At 33.2% G+C, this 24,655-nt stretch overlaps 1 protein-coding gene across 1 annotated transcript in view; it reads left to right on the top strand.

Annotated features, from left to right (window-relative positions):
• The window catches only part of LOC115888176 (homeobox protein prophet of Pit-1), a 48,071-nt gene that overhangs the window by 16,041 nt on the left and 7,375 nt on the right, over positions 1 to 24,655 (top strand). Inside the window, exons 4-5 of the mRNA XM_030907792.1 lie at positions 6,588 to 6,862; positions 20,536 to 20,712. Coding sequence (XP_030763652.1) covers positions 6,588 to 6,862; positions 20,536 to 20,712 — 452 coding nt within the window. The remainder of the gene's footprint in view (positions 1 to 6,587; positions 6,863 to 20,535; positions 20,713 to 24,655) is intronic.

Genomic DNA, 24,655 nt, shown 5'->3' with positions numbered 1-24,655 from the left:
ACACTGCAGAAACCAGAAGTAAAAAAACACTGTAAAATAATAGAATTTGTATCAAAATGTATTAAAAATATAAGTACCTATTATAACAACATACTAAAATGGTAAACACTGGTATATCGCCACAATTTGGTGGACCTCGTTTAGTCATTTTTTTCTCCTCTTTTCCCTCCAAGCAGTTGGTTTTTAGCATACCCATTCATCGAGCACTCTGTTGGACTTTGTTGTATTTTATTTCCAGATTAACAATCTCACCCTTAAATTTTATATGAAACTGATTATTGAATATTAAACATATCTGTATATTGATCCATCAATAACTTACCGAATATCAGTGTAAGAAGTTCTTTGAAGTGTTTAAATATTTCTTTCTCTGGTTCATTTAGATTTTTATTATTTCCAAATTAAAAAAAAAATTATATTGCAGAGCTAACTTAGCTAACCTCTTTATCATTATACGAGAATATTTGGAGTTTTCATTCATTGGAGTCAAAATTTGGTAAATTGGGTATCGAGTAAGGGAAGAGTCGCTGCTATAACATTAATAATACTCTTAGGAAGGTGTAACAAGGTAATTAAAAACTTGTGCTTACCTTAAAATCTCTTTTAAACTACACACAAACAGAACATTTATATAGAGCTTCCGAATGATAAAACAATAATGGCTGCTAACACATACCACTCCTAGAAAGGAGAAAGGAAATAGGACACGTAAGATACACTTCGCAGTCACATATACAGTCGCTGTGTCTATGCTGAGGCTATCCGCGCGTGCGCAAACCTTCATTTCATGCTAGAATGTAGACACAACAGTACACTATTACAAAGTGTCTATATAGATATTTATATTATGTGTATACGTCACATTTTTACAAGGTGTGTACTATAGGCACAACTATGATACGAAGTATCACACATACATATGACTTATACATTGTATGTCTCATATACCGACGTCAGATTTCATCATCTTAATAATTATTTGTTACGTTACAAAAATCTATTTAGAATCTTGAGTGCATATGGTAAACAACTAAATAGAATATATTCTTATAGTAAATACTGTATCACACAATTTTATCAATATAAACCTGCGTGTATCTCATATGTATATGTTAGAACTAGATGAACACTTAGGTTCACTTTAACATATTTTGTTTCTCATGTGTCTCCGTTGTAGAAACGTAATTTCATTTGGACGTGCTGTATGGGACCTGTTTTTTTCAGTACTTGCATTCATTATTTTAGTGTCCTAGCCATAGAGTAAAGCCGTAAGCATGACAAATTAAGTAATAATTATAATAATAATAGCTCCCGTATATAGCGTTTAACGCCTTGTTGTGGCCTTGGGAGTAGCAAGGTACAGCTTGCTATACTAGAGCCGTTCGGTATACAAGGAAGGTAATGTGGCTAGCACTACGCTTCAACCGCCTATTATTACCTCAGGATTGTGAATCCCAAGTACTCATTTAAGACTGAGTCGACCTAGGTACCCAAACTATTTTTATTTTAATAAAAATAGTCGGCTGATGAAATGCGGGGTGTGGGAATCGAACCCACACCTTGAGAGAGATAATTATACTATTTGTAAATTTGCGGTGAACAGGCAGTTCTAAAAAGTTTTCTAAAATATACAGGAAAATTTAAAAATAATGCACGATTTATTACATCTTTTTTTGCGAAAAAAACTCATTGACGTGTTCCTGGGGTCGAAATATATCACCCTTAAAAGTATTTTCACTTATTTAAGACTCACCCTGTATAAGCATTTTCAGGAAATGCTGGCAGCGTTATCAATTGAAACATAATACCTGTAGCTCTACAACAATTTTACGGTGCAGATATCGACTCAGAGGAAGACTCGTTTGCGAGAGCGGGGATCTGCGCTATCTGCAGTACGATGAGTCAGATACAAATAGTGATACAGAATAGTAAACGTATGATATCTGTTTTGAAATAATAAAAAAAATATTTATAATATAATCGTATACATGATTTATCTATACTTAAATGGATGAGGCGGCGATCGTTCCCTGAAAGCGCTAGAGTAATATCGCGCTTTTGATAACTGTCTGGAGCTGATTTAGCAACGATATTTTTGTCTGCCTTTTTGTATACGGCTTTTAAAATAAATAAATATAACATTCCACTAATCGGCATGCACGTATGCCATATATTTTTTTCATTCTTCAAATTTCATTTTTTAATAATTTTCGAGATAATTTTTAAAATTTATGCCTCTTTCGCGCTGTCTGTCAGCATTTTAGCGACCAGAAAAATGTCTGCCAACAATTATCCACGTTTCTTAATAATAAATAGCTATTTTCGTAATTATAACTCGTGTACCTTATAATATTTTTAATGTCAAAATTTTACCATTTCGATTGACCGCCCTCGCTTTAAGCCCCGGGATCGCGCTGGCAGAGATGACTATTTCATAATGGCTACACAAAAGGATACTTCACACAAAAAATTAGCCATGTAACAATGATAAGGTTTTTTATGTAGCCAACTCTTAGACTATAGTAAATATTAATAAATTTCATAAAACACGCGTTTGTATTTATAATATTTATTATAAAGGTTAGATAATAAAAAGTGACAAAACATAACTTATGTATGTAAGATACTCACTGCCATCTGGTCTTATCTAGAAGAACCTTACTGGAATTCTGCGCCTAACCAAAATAGGAACAAAATTGCCATTAGATAGGTTAGGTTAGGTTAGAGTCCTCTATTCCGGTCCTCTATTAAATTTGTCCACCGAAACACAGTCTGAAAGAATAAATAATATTTCAGATATGTTGATATAGAGAGATCATGGAACAAAATTATGCTTACATAAAAAATCGCTAAAATTATAATGCAAATAATAATAATAAATTGATATTGTCTTTTCTAAGAGAGCTGGCTTTATATTTACAGAAACTGCATATAAATATAATTAATATAATATACTTATCCTGAAACTATAAAAACACTTATTACCCGCGCACTGAGACTCCCAGCTGTTCAAAAAACTGCTTATATTAACATCACAGATTAGGTATCCTATAAGTATACAGATAAAAATCTTGTTCCTAATTCGTGGTACGAAAATTGTTTTTTTATGACGATGTGCAAACGAGTAAAATTTTCTGTGCCCAAAAATAAACTCGCGTAAAATAACAATAAACAGCGTAATAGAGAGATATCGCTAAACCGAATAGCGTGCATGGACGTTAATAAAGCCAGGTGTTATTTCCTTGACGTGAGGCGGTATTAACTCTCTTCATTTATAGTAATTTATAGTTATCGGATCGGAAAGAATTCTGTTCGCGTCGCGTCCGCTATTTAAACTTATCCTAACTTTGAATTCAAAACTTTGAAATTGTTTTGTTTACTAGGTATTTTAAAACTAAAGGGCTAAAGTGCTTATTTCCAGTGCTTTATTGTTCAACGTCTGCCAGTGGGTTTAGGGCAACAAGCAACAAATTCTCTTAGAATCTAAGCCTCTTTACAGGTTCTTTAATATTGGAAGAGGTGGAATCCATATTTTGGGCCATATTTATTTAATTAAATCTAATCCCAGCTACTTAAATATCAAATTACCTATTAAAACTAAAGTAATAATTCAAAACAATTCAAACATAACCTAAAATAAAAGATCTCGCCGGCCGGCCCCGGTTGTCAAATACTCGCACATGCCTATTTAAGCAATTTTTAAACGTTATTTAGAAATAGCGCTTGGTGTAATGTGTAATTGATCCGCAAATTACGTCAGGCGGTAACGTTATTAGCGGGTGTTGCGTTAAAAATTGACTCGCGCATATCGTAACCATGATAAGGTACGCGTAAATACTGCATGACGCTATTCGGTTTTCCGATATCTCTCTAATAACTGTACCGGTCAGGCGCTGTGCACAATTTTAGAGGTTATAAGTGGGCGTGCTATGTGCGCAAACTAGTAACCTAACTGTGCCCGATTCCGAAAATTGGAACCACGAAAAACAATAAAGAAAAAACAAAGTTTATAATCTGTATAATCTGTGTTAACATGTTCTTCGTCGATCTTGGTTTCCTCTAACTATGTAACTACGTCGATTACTTAATATGCATCAGCTTTACAAGAAATCACATAACGTGGCATCATTTTTTACTAAATATATTATGGTAAATTCACACAAGGTTTTGTGAATATGTCTAAAGATATGCTTTTATGTCTAAAGATATGCTATTTTACTACAAGATTGTATTTCTGATTTAAATTTAATTCTTAAACTCACAAAACTCATTGTAAAAATGATATCGTTAAGTAATAATCATTTTATTAATAAACTGTTTTGCAAAATTACATTTTTTTTTTTGTAAAACCATTCAAATATATCTTATTTTTACAAATTTCTTATTAAAAATACTCTAATGTATCAATATTTTTTTTTTTGTAAAATTACTTATATTTTTTCAGTGTGACCTGCCCTTACCACTTTTCGTCTCGCGCTTCTGTGTCACGGCCGTCATTGCCTTGAAGTTTTATTCCCAACGCGCGTATAAAAGTGTCACTTCAAAAATTATGAAAAAAATGTGTACCTCTACAGACTTGCACCCACTACTCTATCATTAAAACAATAATTTTAACAGTACCGTCAGAAAAACATTTATCTCCCTTTACCGATATTGTTAAGCCCTATTTTACGGATAACAAAATAAATCCGCGTAATTACTCTGTAATTAGAACACCCTTAGAGACCTTCACCCCCCAAAATATACCAGCACACACACATGTCAACTTTTAGCCAACTCCTCGCATGTACGTACAATATGTGAAATTGAGTGTTAACCATGGTCAAGACAATGCATTGAAATCATTGTCCCGATACATATGCTCTAATGCTAAGCGCACTCTATTTCTGGTAAATCGACACTTGATTAGAGCAGGGCCCGGTTCCATATGGGTCACGCCTTTGGCTGGGGGAATAGCGGTTTAGTGCTGGGATTAAGGGATGAGAAAGGGAGGGGATAGGGGCTTAAAGGATTAGTTGGATGTGGAATTAGTTTAGCAGAGGTGAAGTGTAGATTAGAATATACAGGTAAAGTTGCTCATTTTAGTGATGTGTCGGTATTTGAGTAACGCGATTTTTTTTAGCAACGCGTCGCGCTTCACAACGTATCAGGAACCTGTTACTGAAGAACGATGATCATAATGACGACAAAATTATAAATTATTTATTATCGCTCTTGAAGTTAGCTTGAACCGTAGTAACCGCATATCGACGTGTTTAGCTCCAGCCGTCACGATTTCGTCAGTCGCCAACAGTAGTAACTGACACTGGTATGTACGTAGCGTCGCGCGTGTTCGCTCCAGGTGTCGCGCTCCTAGAGCCGTAGTTCCGCCTGTCGCGAACAGAAGTAACTGGTAACTGCTGTAACTGATTATCGACGCTCGACCTCGGCGGCGACGTAACTTCGCTCCAGCCGTCGCGCTCCTAGAGCCGTAGTTCCGTCTGTCACGAAGAGAAGTAACAGGTCCCTGCCTCCCCGCTGTAACTGGCTATCGACGCTCGACCTCGGCGGTGACGTACTTCGTTCCAGCAGTCGCTGGAGCGCTTCTAGGGTTCCGGTTTTGCCTGTCGCGATTTAGTCGGTTACTATTGGCGTTGGCGCTCCCGTCGCTAAGTTACTTTCAAAATAGCGATTTTTGGTATGTACTAGGCATGGTATAAAATAGCGTTGTTTGAAAGATGAAACGCAAAAGGCAAATAAAATACAATAAAAATATTTTATTTGCTTTTATGCATTTATATCTATTTTTAAGGTTAGGGTAGGCCAATAAACATTTTTTTTGACAGTGGTTTGGACTTTGTTCTTGGTTTTAACATTAAGTATATTATATTGCAATACACATAAATATGAGCCGTTGATTTTATTTAAACGAAAATTATTCGTGAAAAATAACAAGGAATGTCATCGTTTTTCTAAAAATGAGATAGATTGACTATACACAATTATAAAATCAATATTTGGAAAATGAGTAGCAGATATAAGTTAGATATATTTTTAGCGATGACCGCGACACTTTGGAAGTCGGAATCTCGGTTACAAAATCGCGGTATTTTTCTGGAACGGTCGCTATTGTAACGCGACTCATGTGGAACCGGTATTCCCATCACTAGCCCATTTAGAGAAAATTAAATACTAATCTGTTAGGGATCGTTCAACGTTACGTCGTCATTATTTGTCAAATATGCATTTTAGGGTGTGTCTCAGATTGTATTTCTGATTTAAATTTAATTTTTAAACTCACAAAACTCATTGTGAAAATAATATCGTTAAGTAATAATCATTTAATATTAATAAACTGTTTTGCAAAGTTATATATTTTTTGTAAAACTATTCAAATATTTCTTATTTTTACAAGTTTCTTATTAAAAATACTCTAATGTATCAATATTTTTTTTGTAAAATTACTTATATTTTTTCGGTGTAAACTGTATAATTCGCCGCATTAGGGCCCATTAGACCCCTTTAATGATAAAATCTACTTTACAAAAAAATAGATACTACCCACACCCACTTTCAATATCAAACTATTTTATTCTGTCCACTTGCAGATGGCGCCTTCAAAAAACTGAAACCCGAGCCTCAATCCGCTACCGGCGCCTCCTCGATAGGTGGCGCTGTCTCGCCGGGCGGCGGGCCTTCCCACGCCGGCCACACCCCCACCACCGCTTCGTGTCCGACGCCTGCGCGTCGCCGCCACCGGACCACGTTCACGCAGGAGCAGCTGGCTGAGCTGGAGGCGGCCTTCGCCAAAAGCCACTATCCGGACATCTATTGCCGGGAGGAGCTGGCCAGGAGTACGAAATTGAACGAGGCCAGGATACAGGTGAGTCGTTTGTTTCGTATTGGTGAAGAACAAAAAAAACGATATCTTTAACAAAAAAAAACATAATATTAACTTAATAAAAAACATAATATTAAATTATACTATATATACTATACTATACTATACTATACTATATAATTTTATATTAAATTATATTGAATATTAAATTATATTGTCTTAGCGTACGACCAATCTTACGATGGAGGCGACATAAACGACGCGACGCCGTGATGTGTTGCATTGATTGTAATACACTTACTACACTATGCGGAAAACAGTCCAAAGCAGGTCAAGGAGGACCTCGGCGAAGGGCATTTTTGGATTCTTGGATATAAGGGTTTAATATGTTTAAAAGCTTTGATTTTTGACATATTTAAAGATATTTAAATATGCATGCTATAATAAAACAGTTTGTCAACACCTTGTACATTACTTTTTAGAATTAATTCTTGTGCTGACTTTCATGCCAGAGAAATAAACTTTACTAAAAAAATTGATTGCTTCCTTAAATGTATACAGGGGTATCAAAAATTACTGGTCTATTTTAAATATTTATTTTACATAAAAACTTCTTATTTAATTTACCTACAATAAGGTTAATAAGTAAGTATTTATTATTTTACCAAGAAAAATGAAGCAGTATCTGCTGACGGAAGGAATGGATATGTTACTAGTGGTTTTATTTTGTGAGGACAATTATTGCTGAAGGATTTATGCTCAAAGATATCCAAAAAAAAATTTCTTGACAAACGTTCCTTTGAAAAACTACTTTTCTTATTTCGCAGATCTGATAGTGTGGTATATGAAAAACCTATTAGGCAGAAAGCTGTCGTTGGAAGTGAAGAAAATGAATTTGCCTTAATTGGTTCTGTTATAGAAAGTACATAATATATCTACAAGTCATCGTAATATAAATCAAAGAACTACTTCTTTATTTTTCTTGATAATAAATACTTATTTATTAAATTATTGTCGGTAAATTAAATAAAAGTAAACTGTTATAAATTTAAATAACATCCATAAACTACTAGCAAATTGCCATGGCGACACCAGCAATATAATTTTTTAGTAAAGTTTATTACTCTGGCTTCAAAGTCAGCATAAGAATTAACTCTGAAAAGTAATGTACAGGGTGTTGACAATTTTTTTTATTGTAGCATGCATATTTAAATATCTCAAAAACCAAAGCTTTTAAGCATATTAAACTCTTATAATAAATGCCTTATTTTATGCCCAAGAATCCAAAAATGAAATAAAATACAAGGTATTCCATAAGAAAAAATACAACTTCGGTATGGATCTTAGTTCTGACACACCCTGTACGTTTGAAAATAATTTTAAATTATGCAGATTGCCTCTCTACATATACCCATAAAAAAATTGTTTCTATATCTTTCCGTTTTTGTATAATCAACTGAGGTGAATGAGGTGCGCCACCCTGTATACCACAAAATTAATATTTGAACATGCGTTTATAATGTGTATAGTAGATATTTAAGAACAAAGCTTTTTACTTAATTTGCAGAAATATAATTACAATATATTTATTATTTAAATTTAATATAATGAATTAGTATATAAAATTGTATGTTATGTTTGTTTACGGCCTTAATTGATTAATATAACAGTAGTATTGCTTGATGAGTAATACTATAGTCTGTCCAACGAGAAGAGCCTTGACAGTGATAGATGTGTCTGTCATTTTAATTTCAAAGTAGTTTATTTTATTTTACAAAGAAATAAACTGGTACAACTGGAACGCATAGCAGGATATATTTAAAATTTGATTGACAAGATGACAAGTGATTACTTCAAAATATTGTGAAAAAAACTGTATAAAACTGAAAAAATGTAATCGAGTTATTTTATTTAATAAAAACGGTATGTGTTAATACAAAACAAACAAGAACAAGACACTACATACCAAAAAAAATATAAAAAAGAACTATTATTTACTTTCAAGCTTTATGAAACTACCCGCATTTATGATTATATTTATCAATATAACTTATGTACAAATACAAATTTGTAATATTCCACAGGAATAAATAAAACAACATAGGTAAATAAAGCAAACTATTTTATTAATAATAACACCTACCAAATTTTATACCTTAAAGGTTGATTAACTAACTTTAATCTTAATTTTTTTAAACCAGTACCTTTTGACATTATTTTTCTGCAGTACTAAAATCCATTATTTACCTATCGTGTGATGTCGATATTTTACAGCTACTCCAGTTTTTAGTATGTGTTTAGTTTGATCCTTCTACCATATACGAGATGCACTTATCTACGACGAAATGGTATACAAACTTTATCGATGGCAACTTCATTGGTGTATAAGACCATATAAGACTTTCTGCCTGGGCAGCGAGTATTAACCATAAACTGTGCTCTGGGTCTACAGTTAATTTTCACTCGATTTTTCCTCCACTTGACTTCAAAAGACACAAAACACACGTAATAATACGAATCAAAATGCATCATCTTCCAAAACGCAGGGTATTTAACAAAAGTTGACACAAAATTATAACCTATAATTTGGCAAGACTTTGACAAGCGTCAAAAATGACAAAAATCTAAAGGCGAGTTCATACGCATCGGCGTCCGTTTGTCGTTCATCGTTCCGTCAAACCAATAAAATTGAAATACGATCTGTCATTTTTTAAATAAACCAATAAAACTGGTTAAAAACAACAAGACACGACGTATGACGGATTTATATTTAAACCCATCCATAGATAACTTAAAAATTATTAGAAACTTTTTTTAGTAAAATAAATAGATTGGTATGGGACGTCATCTGCTTTTCTTCTGTCATCGTCTGTCGAAATCTTACCTAAGAAAAAAAAAACAGAGTTTAGCAACATCATCAATATATCGAGCTGATTGGGAAAATTATTGATTGACCCGATGTCAACAAAAGTATATAGAAAACTATTTTCTATATAAACCACAAATTTGAACAAATAAATTTAAATTTTTAAGCCCTCACCGGAGGTCACTGGTTTAATCAAATCATGCAGTAATATACACCGTTTTGTAAGTAATTTTATAATAAATAATTTTGGTAACCGCCAATTAATAAAGTTGATCTATCGGAGATATTTAGCAAAAAGCTAAAAAAAATGTTTCCAAAAATCTAAAAAAAGGTTTGACTGCTAGTATGTTAAACTGGACCACAATAGCTAACGCCACACAACCTTCTGCTTTAGGGGATTTTGTTCCACGAGCACTATGTTATTGAAAATAAGTGTCCTGAACTATTTTATGAAAATGAAATTCCATTTCATAAAGGATAACTTGCAAAATAAAAACACTAAATCACCACAATACACCAAAACACTTTTACTTTTACACTGTCACTTTTACGTAATCTGTCGTTGTTCTCAATTTCATGCGTAAATTTAATGGAAGGAAAACGATTATTTAACTTAGAAATAAAATTATCTATGGTGTCTGAATGTGTGTCAAAAACAGCAAAAATATCATCCACATACCTTGGAAAATACTCGAACTGATTCTTAGCCTCCACTTCAAACCTGCTCATGAATAAATTAGCCAAAAATGGAGACAATGGATTACCCATTGCTGTACCTTCCCGTTGTTCAAAAAAGTTGTTATTAAATTGAAAACAATTTTGTTTCATACATAACGATGTAAGCTCAATATATTCAGTCACAGTTTTGTTGTCGAGACCATTTGCGTTCAGTAATTCCTTCAAGAAGCCTAAAGTATGTGGAATTGGAACACTTGGGAACAACGAAGATACATCAAAGGAGACCAAAATTTCACCTCCATGCAATGTTATATCTTTAATTTTGTTAATGAATTCAATATATTATTTTAACTGCGAAAGAAGGTTCATGATCAGGTAAATTTTCCCTTAAATAAAAACTCCCTTGATAACCATTTTCACCAAATTTCTTGTAAAGATTGTAATCAGAAATATGTTGGGCAAACTAGAAGATCAATATTAACTAGATTTAAAGAACATTTAGCTCAGATAAGATATGGTAGACCGGATAAATCTTGCGTTGCCGAACATATTGTTGATAAAGAACATTGTATAGATCTTAATAATTTAAAATTAATTAAACAAGTCTCAAATTACAGGCAATTAGATGCATATGAAAGCATCAGAATTAATAAATGTAAAGATAGTATGAACAAAGACAACGGTCTAATTCCTTCAAGTTCTTTGTTCCTACTACTCTAGTGGCGGAAATCTAACTGTTACGCTCAGTGGGCTCTGACGCGGTTTACTAGATTTTGCCACGTCTACTCGGTGCCCACTGGGCGAGTATATAAACGCTCAACTTGTAGATTGTACTTTAGTTTATAATCATCTGCTGATGATGCTAACATGGTTAGTGAAACGCGCGTCCAGTGTAAAAGTAAAAGTGTTTTGGTGTATTGTGGTGATTTAGTGTTTTTATTTTGCTGTGTAACACCAAAGGTTCCAACCCTCAACTGTAAAGGATAACTTGTTAGCCATCAATCCAAAATATCTCAATTCTGTTCTGTCTCTAATGCGTGAATCATACACGCACATCGGCATCGGGCCTCGCCGCTCCACGGCCTGTCTCGAGGGGGTCCCCCATACATCTCCCCCTTCATACCGCCCGCTGCCAAAGCCACCCCCGCCAGCGTACCGCCGCTGCTCCGTGGAGGCCCTAATTCAATCAGAGATTTAGCCCAAGCGGGCTGATGTTCTCTGTGTCTCTCTGTAATTGTGCGCTTTGCTGTGCTGTTTCTACTTTGTAGCGCCGCCAATGCAAGGCTGCTTTCATCTCGGTTTTGTATAAAACCGGTTGAGACAAAGGGAGATAGTGACGCCACTGCTGATACTAAAACCACGGCATATAAATCACACGGCAGGCTAACTCTGCCCAGATCCCATTGTTTTAAATTTCTATAAAATTTGACCTTGAAAACACCATTATGGGTGCCGAATCAGGGCCGGATTAAAACGTATCAAAAAATTTTCTTGATACGACACATTTTTTTGAAAAAACACCCCGATTGCAAGTCGCAAACATGTAATTTAAAGAAGTGGCTGGAACTACCCGAATCTTCGAATATGACACCATAAAAGACCAAAAACTTTATAGTAACTTTTCAAAGTAGGGGTTCCCAATAAGTGCTACCATAATGCCTCCATTAAGTTTTTGTTACTTTATAGTAACAATTTAAGTTACGGGGTAGTCGCGGCCACGACACCTAGTTTCTTTTGATTTATAGTAGCATCGAAAGTAGCAAAGTGGTTACTGCTACCTTCCTAGGTCACTATAAAGTAGCCGTCGCTCATCCATTGCCACTAAAAAGTCACGGGGGTCAAAAACGGCTACTTTATAGTGACCGTAACTTAATATACCCTAATAAATGTGTAATTGTCTCAGATTGCATCGTGTGCTGCTCTGTTTTAGTGTTTTCTTTCACTTGCTTTTAAGCTTCATTAAAATTTTGTAAAATCCCTAAGGTGAAAAAAAAATTAGATGTTCTAGTACTTTCTACCGAAGAATTAAACAAAAAGAATCACTACGAGCCGATGCCTAAACATCAAAAACAAAAACTACATCTTTCTATAATCCTCCTACTGATGAACATCACAAATCAGGTAGTGACTAAGACATTTTTGAAGTTGTTTCTGTAGATGAGTGTAGTGTTAGTTCATCTGAAACTGAATCTCAGAGGAGAACTAATTTGAGAACCAACAATATAAAACCTTAGAGCTAAAAGAGTGGGCGTAAAAATACTCTATGCCTCATCTGAATAATATAGAAACCCTAATAATAGAAATGCACAATCAGTAAAAAATAACTTCAAAGGACAAGGCGGAACGTTATAGTGGCACCAATGGAATGTATAGTAGCCACCACCGCGATCGGTGTAGCAACGCTCCAATTAAGTGGCAATGTGGTGGCGCAGGGAACTTTCTTGGAAAAATCTCTTTATGGTTCCAAAGAATCGTTGACCAAGTAGTTCCAATAAAGTTATTGTTTTATAAAATCACCTTGGGGTAGCTACAATTGTTACTTTATCCATTCGAAGATTTTAAAGGTCCAAACGGGTAGGGTTGGCTTAATATATTATTGTTCCCGGTACTTTGTGGAAGCATATGGAACTATAAAGTATTTTTCGGATTAAACGGCCATATTTTTTTAAGACGAACAGCCAAATGGCTTAAGCATTATGCGTTTTCAAGCTAAATATACTTAGATTAAAGCTTTTTTTCTTAGTTATTTTGTTATTTCTGACGGTGGACTAATATTTTAAAGTTTAACCCCAGTTTGAAGCAAATTATTATTATTTTTTAATTACTATTGCAATAATATAATAATTTGAAATATTTTCAGAGGCGCTCAAAAATTTTGTCATATAAACCCACTATTTTATTCAGTAAGGTCGATTGCGTTCTGAAATTTACCTAAAAAAGGCGTTAAAATCACACGGTAAATAACGAAAAAATAATAATGGCTTGATACTCCTTGAGAAATCTCAAAGAGTCACTTTTTATTAATTCAATGTCGTAATTTGTTAGTATATGATTCTCAGATTCTTCTTAAATGATGAATGCAATGGTGCGTAATGTTAGCGTTAACATTATAGGCATTTTCATAAAAGTGTATATTTTGGGTGGTATACCACAAAATTTGCAGGCTAAAATAATATTTAAAAAGCATTATTGTCACTTTTTCAAACATGTCTTTCAAACCTTTCAAGTTAATATCTGTTAGTAAGGAGGTTCATTTCAAATATGCGCACATGGTGCACACACTGTCACACTGTTTTTTTAATAAAAATATTGTTTTTTATTGCATTATTGCATTCCTTCCTGACCACTTTAAATTATCTTTGCTATATAATATTAGCTATTTATAATTCTAGTAGTTATCTGGTCTAGAAGAACAAAATGCTAAATAAAAAAATAGAAGAGATTTTTGAAATTCATCAACCAAATAGGTAAAGTTAGTAAAAATTTATATAAACCTTCGTGACCTCTGGATTATGCACATAAAAATTTGCACAAAAGATCATTTAAAAGACATGAGTTAATTATTTGGACATAGCCGATTTATGAAATTCATACTCTTAGGGAATAGAATAGGGAATGGAAGTTTGCTGTACGAAAATGCATTACTATACCATCTAGAAAGTTTATTTAGTAACATCAATAATATGAACTATTTGATTTGAATATTAAATAATTGTGAATATTTGAAGTTTTCAGTCCCCTGATCTTTTTGATTTTTCCAGAGCAGTAATACTCTCTTTATACGTTATTTTCATTCCTAGAAGGCTGACTTAAAGAAAATATTTCTTCTTCAATTGAAAACTTTATACGTCAGAGCTATTTATTTTAGTAATACAGTTTATATGGGACCATGAGTAGGGTAAATAGTCATTTCACTATTTATTATTTTCGAGAGATTTTCTTTTTTCAGATTTTGCAAAATTTCGTCTTTGGTTCGAGTTTTAAAACACCCTATACATAATTTTAAAGTAAAAAAACCTTCACGGAAGAGTGCCATCCACCCTCTCTCCCACCATACATAATTAGTTTCAGTCAATGGAATAGTTAAAAACTTTGAAAAAAAGTGTTAAAAAGCAAGATTTTAAAATAATTTTGTGGCCAAAATTGAAATACTTTGATTTCGATAACTGCTAGAATAATAATTAAGGTTATTTATTTCAGACGGGTTTAATTAAAATTTTTATTTTTGGTATACAGTGTATCATAAAGTATACAGGGAATAAAAAAATAAATACATAATAATATTTAAAGAGAATAAAAATGCTCTAAAATGCTTTTGAAATTGGCATATTGGACGGCTTTTTACAAATTTTAAGTAAAAAATGTGTAATAATTCAAAAATAACAAAATCGATTTTTTGAAAGGATATACAGGGCGAGTCTTAAATAACTGCAATTATTTTTAACCCCAGAAACACGATTATGAGTTTTTTCGCGAAATTTTTTTTTAATAATTTTTTTTTAGTTAAAAACCATAATTTCTTGATAATATGGCAACATAGGTAGTAGATCAAATTTATCAGACAGAAAACCCACAAAAACTCCAGTGGTTCTTAAAATTTAAGCAAAAAAATTTTTTTTTTTTAAATTTTTAAACTAAATAACTCGGTTATTTTGGAGTTGATTTGAAAAACGGCAAAGAGAAAATATGTTTCTTTTATCGAGATCTACCAGCCCTGAAAATATTTGCACTTATTCAAGATTTGCTCTGTATAATACCCAGAAAATCGACAATTGCTAACTTTAATATGAAATACGAGTAGCTCTAAAACTCTTAAAAAACATAGTTTAAATACTGAATTTGTAAAGCTCACTAGCTCTATCTTAGATAAAAATAGAGATAGATAGACTAGGTATCTATAAAGAAGTAAACAATTATTTAAATCAATTCATGAACGATTCGAGATGTAACGCGAACGTAGTCGGGGGAAAAAGCTAGAAGATATTTAAGTTCAACTTATAAGCTTTTTTCCACCCTTAAATAAGAACTCTTGACACAAACTCTTCTAGCCTATTACGTTTCCCAATTGCAATTGCAACCGAGTGGACGTTTTCAATCGCAACGAACCCCCTTCGCAACGAACTTCATCGTTCCTTCAAACTTCATCCCCCCCTCAACAGTCTTCACTATAATACGCGCCCTAATAATATTCCACGGATATTTTAAGACGCGCCACTTCCTCTCAGTCCACCCTTCGGCGACGGGGTTAGTCCTTCTTTTTCTCCCCCAATCTCCCCCCAGTAAAACCCGGCTCATCCCTGGGAGGGACGGCTAACTTCGTTACGGATCCATTTGATGGAATCGAGGGTCCCTCCCTGCGTTGCCTCCCTCCTTTGGGGTGGCCGTGTCGCCTCCACCCACCCCGTAAGGCTGCGAGAGAAGCAGTTCGTCGGAAGAAAACGTGCCTAAACTACTCGTCTTTGTCTTTTGTCTGTTTCGGGTTTTTGTACTTTCTCGTTTTTTTTTGGGTCTTTTTGGTTCGTTCGTTTGTTGGACCTGCACGAATCTCTATGGGGTCGAACAAACTGACCTGAGGCTAATTTGTTTTTGGATTTTTTTTGTTGTAGTCGTTAAGACTAAATTTTATAATAGTTATTTACAGTACAAGTGTGTTCATGAACATGATTACAACAACGAGTGTGAACGATTAGAACGACGAGGTCGTAGAGCGAGTCGTTCTAATCACACGAGTGTTGTAATCATGTTTAAACGCACGTGTCATGTACAACGTTTTATCTACAACCGATAAATAAGAAAATACTGTTTTAATTTTCGTTTATTAGTCGCCCACCTTTAACACCTTTAACTATGACATTTGTCACATTTATGCTGAAAAGTCAGTTTGCCCTGTCAAGTAAACGCGAGCACTTTTTGCATAACTTTTTGCTCAGAAAAATCATTTTAAAAATTACGATGAGCGATTGCGAAAGTCTCCCTTCAGATGTAGAACTTGCCGCAGTACGTGCCGCGGAATCATTATTGCCGGAAAAGTTAATATATTTAGATGTTCGTAGTTGTTTTTTATTATTATAGCAACTAGTTGTGTTATAGATTCATAACACCACGAGTTGTGTTATGAATCTCATAACGTAACTGAAATACTTAAAAAATAGTGATGTAAAAACGTTATAACTAAACGGTTGTAGATAAAATATATTTACCTACTTACGCAATATCATTGTAAATCTAAATTTAAAAAAATGTGAATCATGTACTAAAAAATTATGATAGGAATAATAAAAATACTTGCTATTTTAAATAAATTTTATCAACGTTCATGTCATATTTATTTAAATAAAGACCTAAAATAAAATGTGGGTCCTCAGGCAATACCATAATAACAAATTAAATGACCGTATGATTGAATAAAAACGGCGTCAGCGATGGCAATGAAGTGAAGATCGCTGTTATTTTATGTTATGTTATGTAAATTTATATGGGAAGTTTCATCGATATTCATTTCATAGCCATCGCTGACGCCGTTTTTATTCGATCATACGGTATTAAAAATGTCAAAAAACAGCATTGATATTTTAGTAAACTCTAATAATTAAATATAATGATAATACCCAGTGGGCATTTTATTCCCTTAAGGAAAATGTGTTCCAGGTAATATATTTTTTTTCCTATATTTTAAGATTGATTGACGGATTCATTTATTTGTGGTCACTTCCTGTTTCACCAAAAATGACTACAACTTTAGATTTTTAAATGGCACGCTCGGCATTTTTTTTACTTTTTTAGATATTTATACTTTTGTACTCTCTCCTACTACTGAATTTATAAAATATGATTATACCTAATATACACAGACCGATATCTCCATAATAACCATAGATAAAAGAAAATAATCTTCTATTAAGATAGATATGAAACTTAATAGTAAAATTTTGGGTCAAAGCGCCCCTCCGTGTTCTTAGTAGAGACTACGTTTAACCCAGCGCCTTCGCCTTTTCTACTGTAAATATTTTTTATGTTTATATTTGATTTCAAAGGATTTAGTTTTACAGTTACACTGATATATTAGTATATCAGAGTAACTTTAATAAAACATAAGAGAATATATATATTTTACAGTTTATTAAATATAAATTTTGATTACAAGGTAGAAAGTAAATCACAATATTTGACAAAACTTATAAGTATACCATTTTTACAGTTAATAAATAATAAAACTATTTCTGACTATGATATTTAAAATTTAGATAGATAGAATATTAAAAAACATACCGGTATTTGCAGACGCAGGCCCAAATTCAATAAAAACCAACAATTTTCCCGCGAAAATCGGGCTTTTTTCACAGAAAAGGTATTTTTTGATGTATCAACAATCATTGTCAAGTTGACAATATACAGGGTTTTTTCTAATTAGTCTAAAAAATTGTGATGTAATTCCTCATGTCTTCTTAAAACAATTTTTATATAACCATTGGGTCTAAAGTACTTCCTTTCTGATCTACAGGGTGTTAAAAATTTAAAAAAAATCGATATTTTGCTTAACATAAATGGTACACTACTGCTTTGTTAAAGAAAATATATTTTTTCTTTGACTGGCCATCCTTTACAACAAAATTGATCTTTTGAGTTTTTCTTGTTCATCAAACGGTTGCCGAGAAAAAAATAAATATACTTATTAAGAGCCCGCCTTAAGCCGTTTTCTAACGATTTTTTATTTTTTAGATTAATTAGGAAACACCCTGTATATGCATATCACAGGCAACCAAATAAACTAGTAACCTCTAAAAATTATTTTTCCTACCACTAGCGACGTACCGTGTTTTTAGTGAGTACTAAATTATTTTATCAAAATTTCACCATATAAGTTTCCAGGCAATGATAATAACATTAATTTATTGTACCGTGCTGGCAACTGTTACTCTTGGGTCGGTACTTACATGTGTGGAAGTAAATCGCATAGGGATCTTATTAAGTCGGAGTGAGAGAAATGCGACGGTGTACTGTTGCGGCGTTGCCGGTACGCCTTCCCCTATCAGGTAAAGTAAAATCACGATCGCAAACCGCTTATTTTTAAACGACGAAAAAAGTTAACTAGATAAAATCATTAGATATGTCTCAGCATCTGAAATTAATCATCATCTGGAATTATAAGGATATGGTTAGGATGTTCATTTTTTTTATAACGATAAAACATCAGTAATCGCGATAATTTAAAAACTTAACTTTTTAACACATAACACGCTATAACTTAAGAACAACTTTAGATATTGAAACTTTTTTTTTTTTTGAAAATCCGATCTATTACAATATGTTTAAATGAGAAAAAATTGATAAGGTTGTTTTTTCCATTTTCCAAAAATTTTAAACAACCTATCCATTTACTTTTAGTGCATAGAAATTTTCAGCAATCGTGTAACTGTTTTATTTATAAAGATTTTCACATACTGTCTGCGAAGAAAATATAGCAGAAATGTTAAGAAAGATTTTGAAAAACTACAATCAATTATTTTTAATAGATTTTGAGATATCCATTCATTTTGAATTCAGAGTTCTAATAGCGCAACCACTGTCGATCACCAACTCAATTCCACTTATTTTTACCAAAAATGCAAGTGTTTCTAACTTGCACTTAAAAATGTTCATGCTATAGGAAAAATTACAAGGACTCGTTAATAAATAAACAAATGAAGTATCGCCAGACGTAATTAAATCGTGAAGCTGAACGCATGATCTACTCTCTAGAACTGTAAGTACTGACAGAGGTACTGATTGGGTCGTCCGGTGGACTGCGACAAATCTATATTATCCCCTTCCACGTCTCTTAGCAATATGCGCAGTTTCTCGGTTTATTTCGTACGTTTGGCAACGTGTTTACTGTTCTCTCTTTGTTCAGTACATTATAAACGCATTGTACTCTTCTTACATACGGAAATCTCGACCCAAGATTAACCTTTGCCAGCCCTTAGTATAAAGATCTACATTCAAAATAATTTTATCGATAAAAAAATTACTAACTTGAACTGAAACATTATGATATTAAGATTCAAAACAGTTGTTCTTTGAAAACAATATTACAATGCAATAAACACACAAATAAAAAGCAAGAAAGCTCTAAAATATAATATGTGGCAAGTATATTATCAAACCGTGGTATTTTTGTGCATACAGCAGATTTATTTACATATACAGGGTGTTCCGGAATGACATGCTAATATTTAAAGGCGTGATTCTTGGACCTATTTTATTAGAGAAAAACTTCATATAAATGTATGTTCTAAACATTTTAATTTCTGAGATACAGGGTGGTAAATTTTTCTAAAAGAAAACTTTTTTTAATACAGATATCTTTATAAAAAAAATATTTTCAAAATCTCCATTCTTTTCTAAGCATTTTTTGTCTCTTGATATTTTTGGTCTGACGCATAGCTTTTGCTTAAAAAATTAAAGTCTGTTTATTTCAGGGTCAAATCGCTGAAAATACGATGCGGTGACTGTTGTGTGGAAATCATTTCTGCATCAGATGGAAGAAAATTACGAAATGAAACAATTTTTTTGTATATCAAAATAAGCATTTTGATGCATGGAAGACGTATATCAAATATACCATCAAAGATATTTTGAAAAAAAAATTAGAAAATTTACCACCCTGTATCTAAAAATTTAAGATGTTTACACATGCATGGGAGACGTATATCAAATATACCGTCAGAGATAATTTGGAAAAAAAAATAGAAAATTTTACCACCCTGTATCTAAAAATTTAAGAAGATCAGGACATATATTCATATGAAGTTTTTTTCTTCCTTGGTCCAAGAATCACCTCCTTAAATATTAGCATGTCATTAAGGAACACCCTGTATACTCTAATACAAAATGTCGTCAAATTAATATTATAAATAAGAAAATGCGTCTCACATGCTCTTAGATTATGGTGTTAATATCTCAAAACAACTACTTTTTGAGCTAATGGATATACAGAATCAAATACAATAGTCCAGGATATAAGCCAAATCTCCCAGAAAATAAAACAGTGACTTAAAAAAATAAAGCTTACATAAATAGTAAAACACTGCACTTCTTTGTGTTGTAGCAAATATCTATGTGATCAACGAGTAATATTGTCTGAATAAAAATTTGTTGGAAGAATTAAAATTTTATTTTTTTCTTATTACAGGTTTGGTTTCAAAATCGCAGAGCCAAATATCGTAAGCAGGAGAAACAGCTGCAAAAAGCCCTTGCACCAAGTGTTCTTCCTGGATGTAATGGTGCTATGATGAGGAATATCTATCCAGGTGCTGCTAGGGGATATCAACCGTATCCACATCCAACTGCGATCAATAGATATCCACAGGTAAGGGATATAAAAAGAGAAAATAACTTTACTCTAATGCAGAAAATTCAGCAAGTAAAGAACAGAAGCCTGAAGAAGTAATATATTAATATAATAAACTACGATTAAGCAAACACAAAACACATTTTAAGATATTTGAAAGTAAAAGTTAGGATAGCGACTTATTTATACATTTGGGTATTCATTTTAAACAAATACTTTCGTTTTTGCTATTGTTTGAATTTTTTCTTTTATTCATAGAAACGGTCGATACACAAATGTTTCGTTAGTAAAATTCAGTACATTTAATCAATTAGTGTTTTTAATATTTTTATTTTAAACGTTTTAATAAATAAAAATAAGCTTGGAACTTGATCCATTGGTAAAATAACTACACACTATATTTTGCATATTTTTTTATCTTTTCCTGTTTTACTCAAACACTTTTTCTGTTTCTGTCATACATAGTATACAGAGCACATGAGGATCGTGTAAGTTCTTTGAGGCGCTTTGATGTCCAATTAATGGGTTCTCTCAGTTGTGGTCACTGTCTCTAAAATCAGATTTTATTTTTTAGTCATTAAACTAACAAAAAGGGGTCTCTAAAAAAAGTTTGATGTTTCATAACTTTTTATTTTGTAATCCGATTTTTATGATTATGTAATGGCTTATATTCTTCGGTTAGGTCGGTGTATACCGGGGTAAATCAAAACGTTGTATTTTGCAATACATTCAAGACACCTTGTGGAAAAAATGAGACGGGAATTTTTGATATAAAAAACACTTTCCTTTAATCGAAGTTGAATTCCTAACATTTCATTTTTTGAATTATTTCATTATCTCTACTTTTTTATGAGCTACCCATTTTTAAGTAAAGTATTGATTTCAGAGATTTTTTATTGACAAAAACAATAATTTTATAAAAATTTGTCGTATATGTCCACCTCTCGCAGCAATAACAGCTCGAGGTCTTCGTCATATCAGACAGTTACAGATTATACAGATTATAAACTTATCGTCAAAAGCATTGTTTTTCCTGGTTCCAATTGTTGGAGTCGCGCACTAGTTAGGTTACTAGTTTGCGCACACGCACACCCACTTATGGCCTCTAAAATTGTGCACAGCGCCTGACCGGCCTTGTGACCGGCCCAGTCATTACGCTGTTTAAACGGGAGTTTATTTTTGCGCACAAGAAAAAACAATTTTTGTCCCTCGAATTAGAGACAACATTTTTATCTGTATACTTATAGGATACCTAATCTGTGGTCGTATCGAATGAATAAGCTATCAGCTAGAGATCAAGGAAACTCTTTACAAGAGCTACTAAATATCAGTTAATGCTGTTATCATAGCTGTTGTAAAGTTTGTGATGAAATAGGACGACAACGAACAGCTCTTTTAAGTTCATCGCACAAATGTTCGATTGTATTGAGGTCGGGACTACAAGAAGTCCATTGCATCTTCGTAGTCCAACCTCATCCAGGTACTCGTTAACTACTCGTTCTCCTAACTCGTTACCCCGCGCAACGTGAGGCCTGCATTATCATGCATCAGTATGAACTGATTTACAATGAGAGGAGCAAATATAACGGTGAGTTCTTGGAGGACATTCTCAATATAACGGTTGAGAGCTCCAACAAATTCAAGATTGTAAACATATCAGTACTTTATTTAAAAATGTGTAGCTCATAGAAGAATAGAGATAATAAGATAATTCAAAAAATTAAATGTTAGAAATACATCTAGAACTCCCTCCCTCCCAAGGAACTAGAATTTCCACCTCTAGCGGAGTGTATTTTGCGGTACTATACTCGTCAAGTTCACGTGGAATCTGTACCGCTTGTACACTCAGATCTCAGATGCAAAAAAAAACACAACGGAGAAAAATTTGGTCAAATTGGTGTTATATTTTTGTTATTTTTAACTATATTTTTATGAATTTTTCAGCAAGTTGTATATAATTATATCAACTTTAATTCGTATACTCAGTTTTTTTTATAAACTTAGTATAGTATTTGGCATATTATACAGGGTTAATCGAGGGGTTGTTTTTTTACCTTAACTTTAAAATACCCTGTGCAATAATTTCGCCTGTTAATTTTTCTAAATTATAATTTTACGGTCAGAACCATGTCTCCTGAGCATTTTGTTTTTTGGATAATGTCAATACATACTTTGGTTAATTTTTAAGAGCGAAATGAACTTGCCACCAACAATTTGCAATTCTTTTCAATTATCATTTCTTTTTGAAGTTATTTTTCAATATGACAAGGCGGCTTTGTGATTATTGTGAACTATACACTACTATGAACTGCCCGTCATGTTCGACATTTGGGAAATACTTGGTAAAAGGGTTAGAGGTCGCGAAACGTTACCAGCTTCATTAACTGAGCTTTACTTGGTCCTTAAAGAAGAATAGGAAAACATAAAGCAATATGATATATGCAGCCCCAATGACAGTATGAACGGACGTATACAGGCAGTTATAGCAGCTAAGGGATGGAATACAAAGTATTAGGGTATTTTTTACAATTTTTGTTTTCTGTTTGTATACTTGAGTATTACAGATTTTTTCTTTAATATCGCTAGTTCTGTTATCGTTATTAATGTTTATTAAAACCCGAACTGTATCGTTGGTTTTTAACGTTTTTTTTATTTAGTATAGAGTATCCAATGCAGCGTATTATGGCGTTACGACAATAGCCACCAAAACCAGCCCGTCGCATTAAAAAATTACAACAAGAAGTAATGATAATTGAAAAATTGCAAATTGATCGTGATCCGTGCATTTCGCTGTTAAAAATTAACCAAAGCATGTATGGTTCTGACCGTAAAATTATAATTTAGAATATTTGACACGCGAAATTATCGCACAGGGTGTTTTAAAATTAGGGTAAAAAACAACCCCTCGATTAACCCTTTATAATATGCCAAATATTAAAGATTATAAAAAACTGTGTTTACGAATTAAAGTTCATATCATTAGGTATATATAGCTTGCTAAAAAAATCATGAAAATAGGGCTAAAAATTACAAAAATATAACACTTTAAATTTGACCAAAAATTTATCCGTTGCGTTTTTTTTGCATCTGAGGGTATATAAGTAGAGTCTAAACCAGCTGTAAGAATATGTATATTAGATAATCCATTGGAACAGAGGCAACGAGAAATCAGCATCAATTTATTCCACGGCCACTTAGACTTCCGTTCGAAAAACGAACCCCCTGCCCAACCGATAACTCGACCGCGCCGGCCATTTGCATACCTTTGGCGTGCCGACGCCTCCTCCTCGGCGTCGCGACGGACATCTCCGACGTCGTCAGCGTCGGCAGCAGCCGAGCGGCGGAAACGCGGTCGCGCTAAACTAATTGCCAGGCAACCTGCTTGACCTCGCCTAATCCGCCCTAATGCGTTTACCTGCAGCTTCGTTTAATTCCGCGCGTTTAATTTCAATTTACACATATTATGAAGATTGCCGCTTTAATCGTTCTGCGTCGTCGGCTTCGGCAGGGAGCATTTCTATGTTTTTCTGCCTACCAAAAATAAGAGTTATTAATGTCTAGAATTATTAAAAAAGTTATGTAGATCTTTCGTTTTTTTATTATCATGCACCAGCGGAAATGTTGACCGATTTGGTCAGCGAAATTGTGGTGATATTCTTGATACAGTATATTCTTATATTCTATTCCTAACTAATATAAGAATTCAACGGCCGAAACAATATCTGTGATGCCTTGAGAAAGATTTGCATAAAAAAATCAAAACGTCGCGTCGCCGTCGGCAAATAAGTGATTTAAAAACACTCAGAAATTATTTAATTTTTAATAAAAAAAAAACTATACCCAAGAAAATCACAATTGAAATATTACATAATATGGTAATTGCAAAACAATTTCCGATGCACGTGATCAACTTTGAGTGACAAGCGATGGCGACAGCGCTGCCAGATTGTGATGGATTTAT

Source organism: Sitophilus oryzae, unplaced genomic scaffold, assembly GCF_002938485.1.
Source record: "Sitophilus oryzae breed Bouriz unplaced genomic scaffold, Soryzae_2.0 scaffold_684_pilon_pilon, whole genome shotgun sequence".
NCBI lineage: Eukaryota > Metazoa > Arthropoda > Insecta > Coleoptera > Curculionidae > Sitophilus > Sitophilus oryzae.
This window is presented reverse-complemented; position numbering and strand designations above follow the sequence as displayed.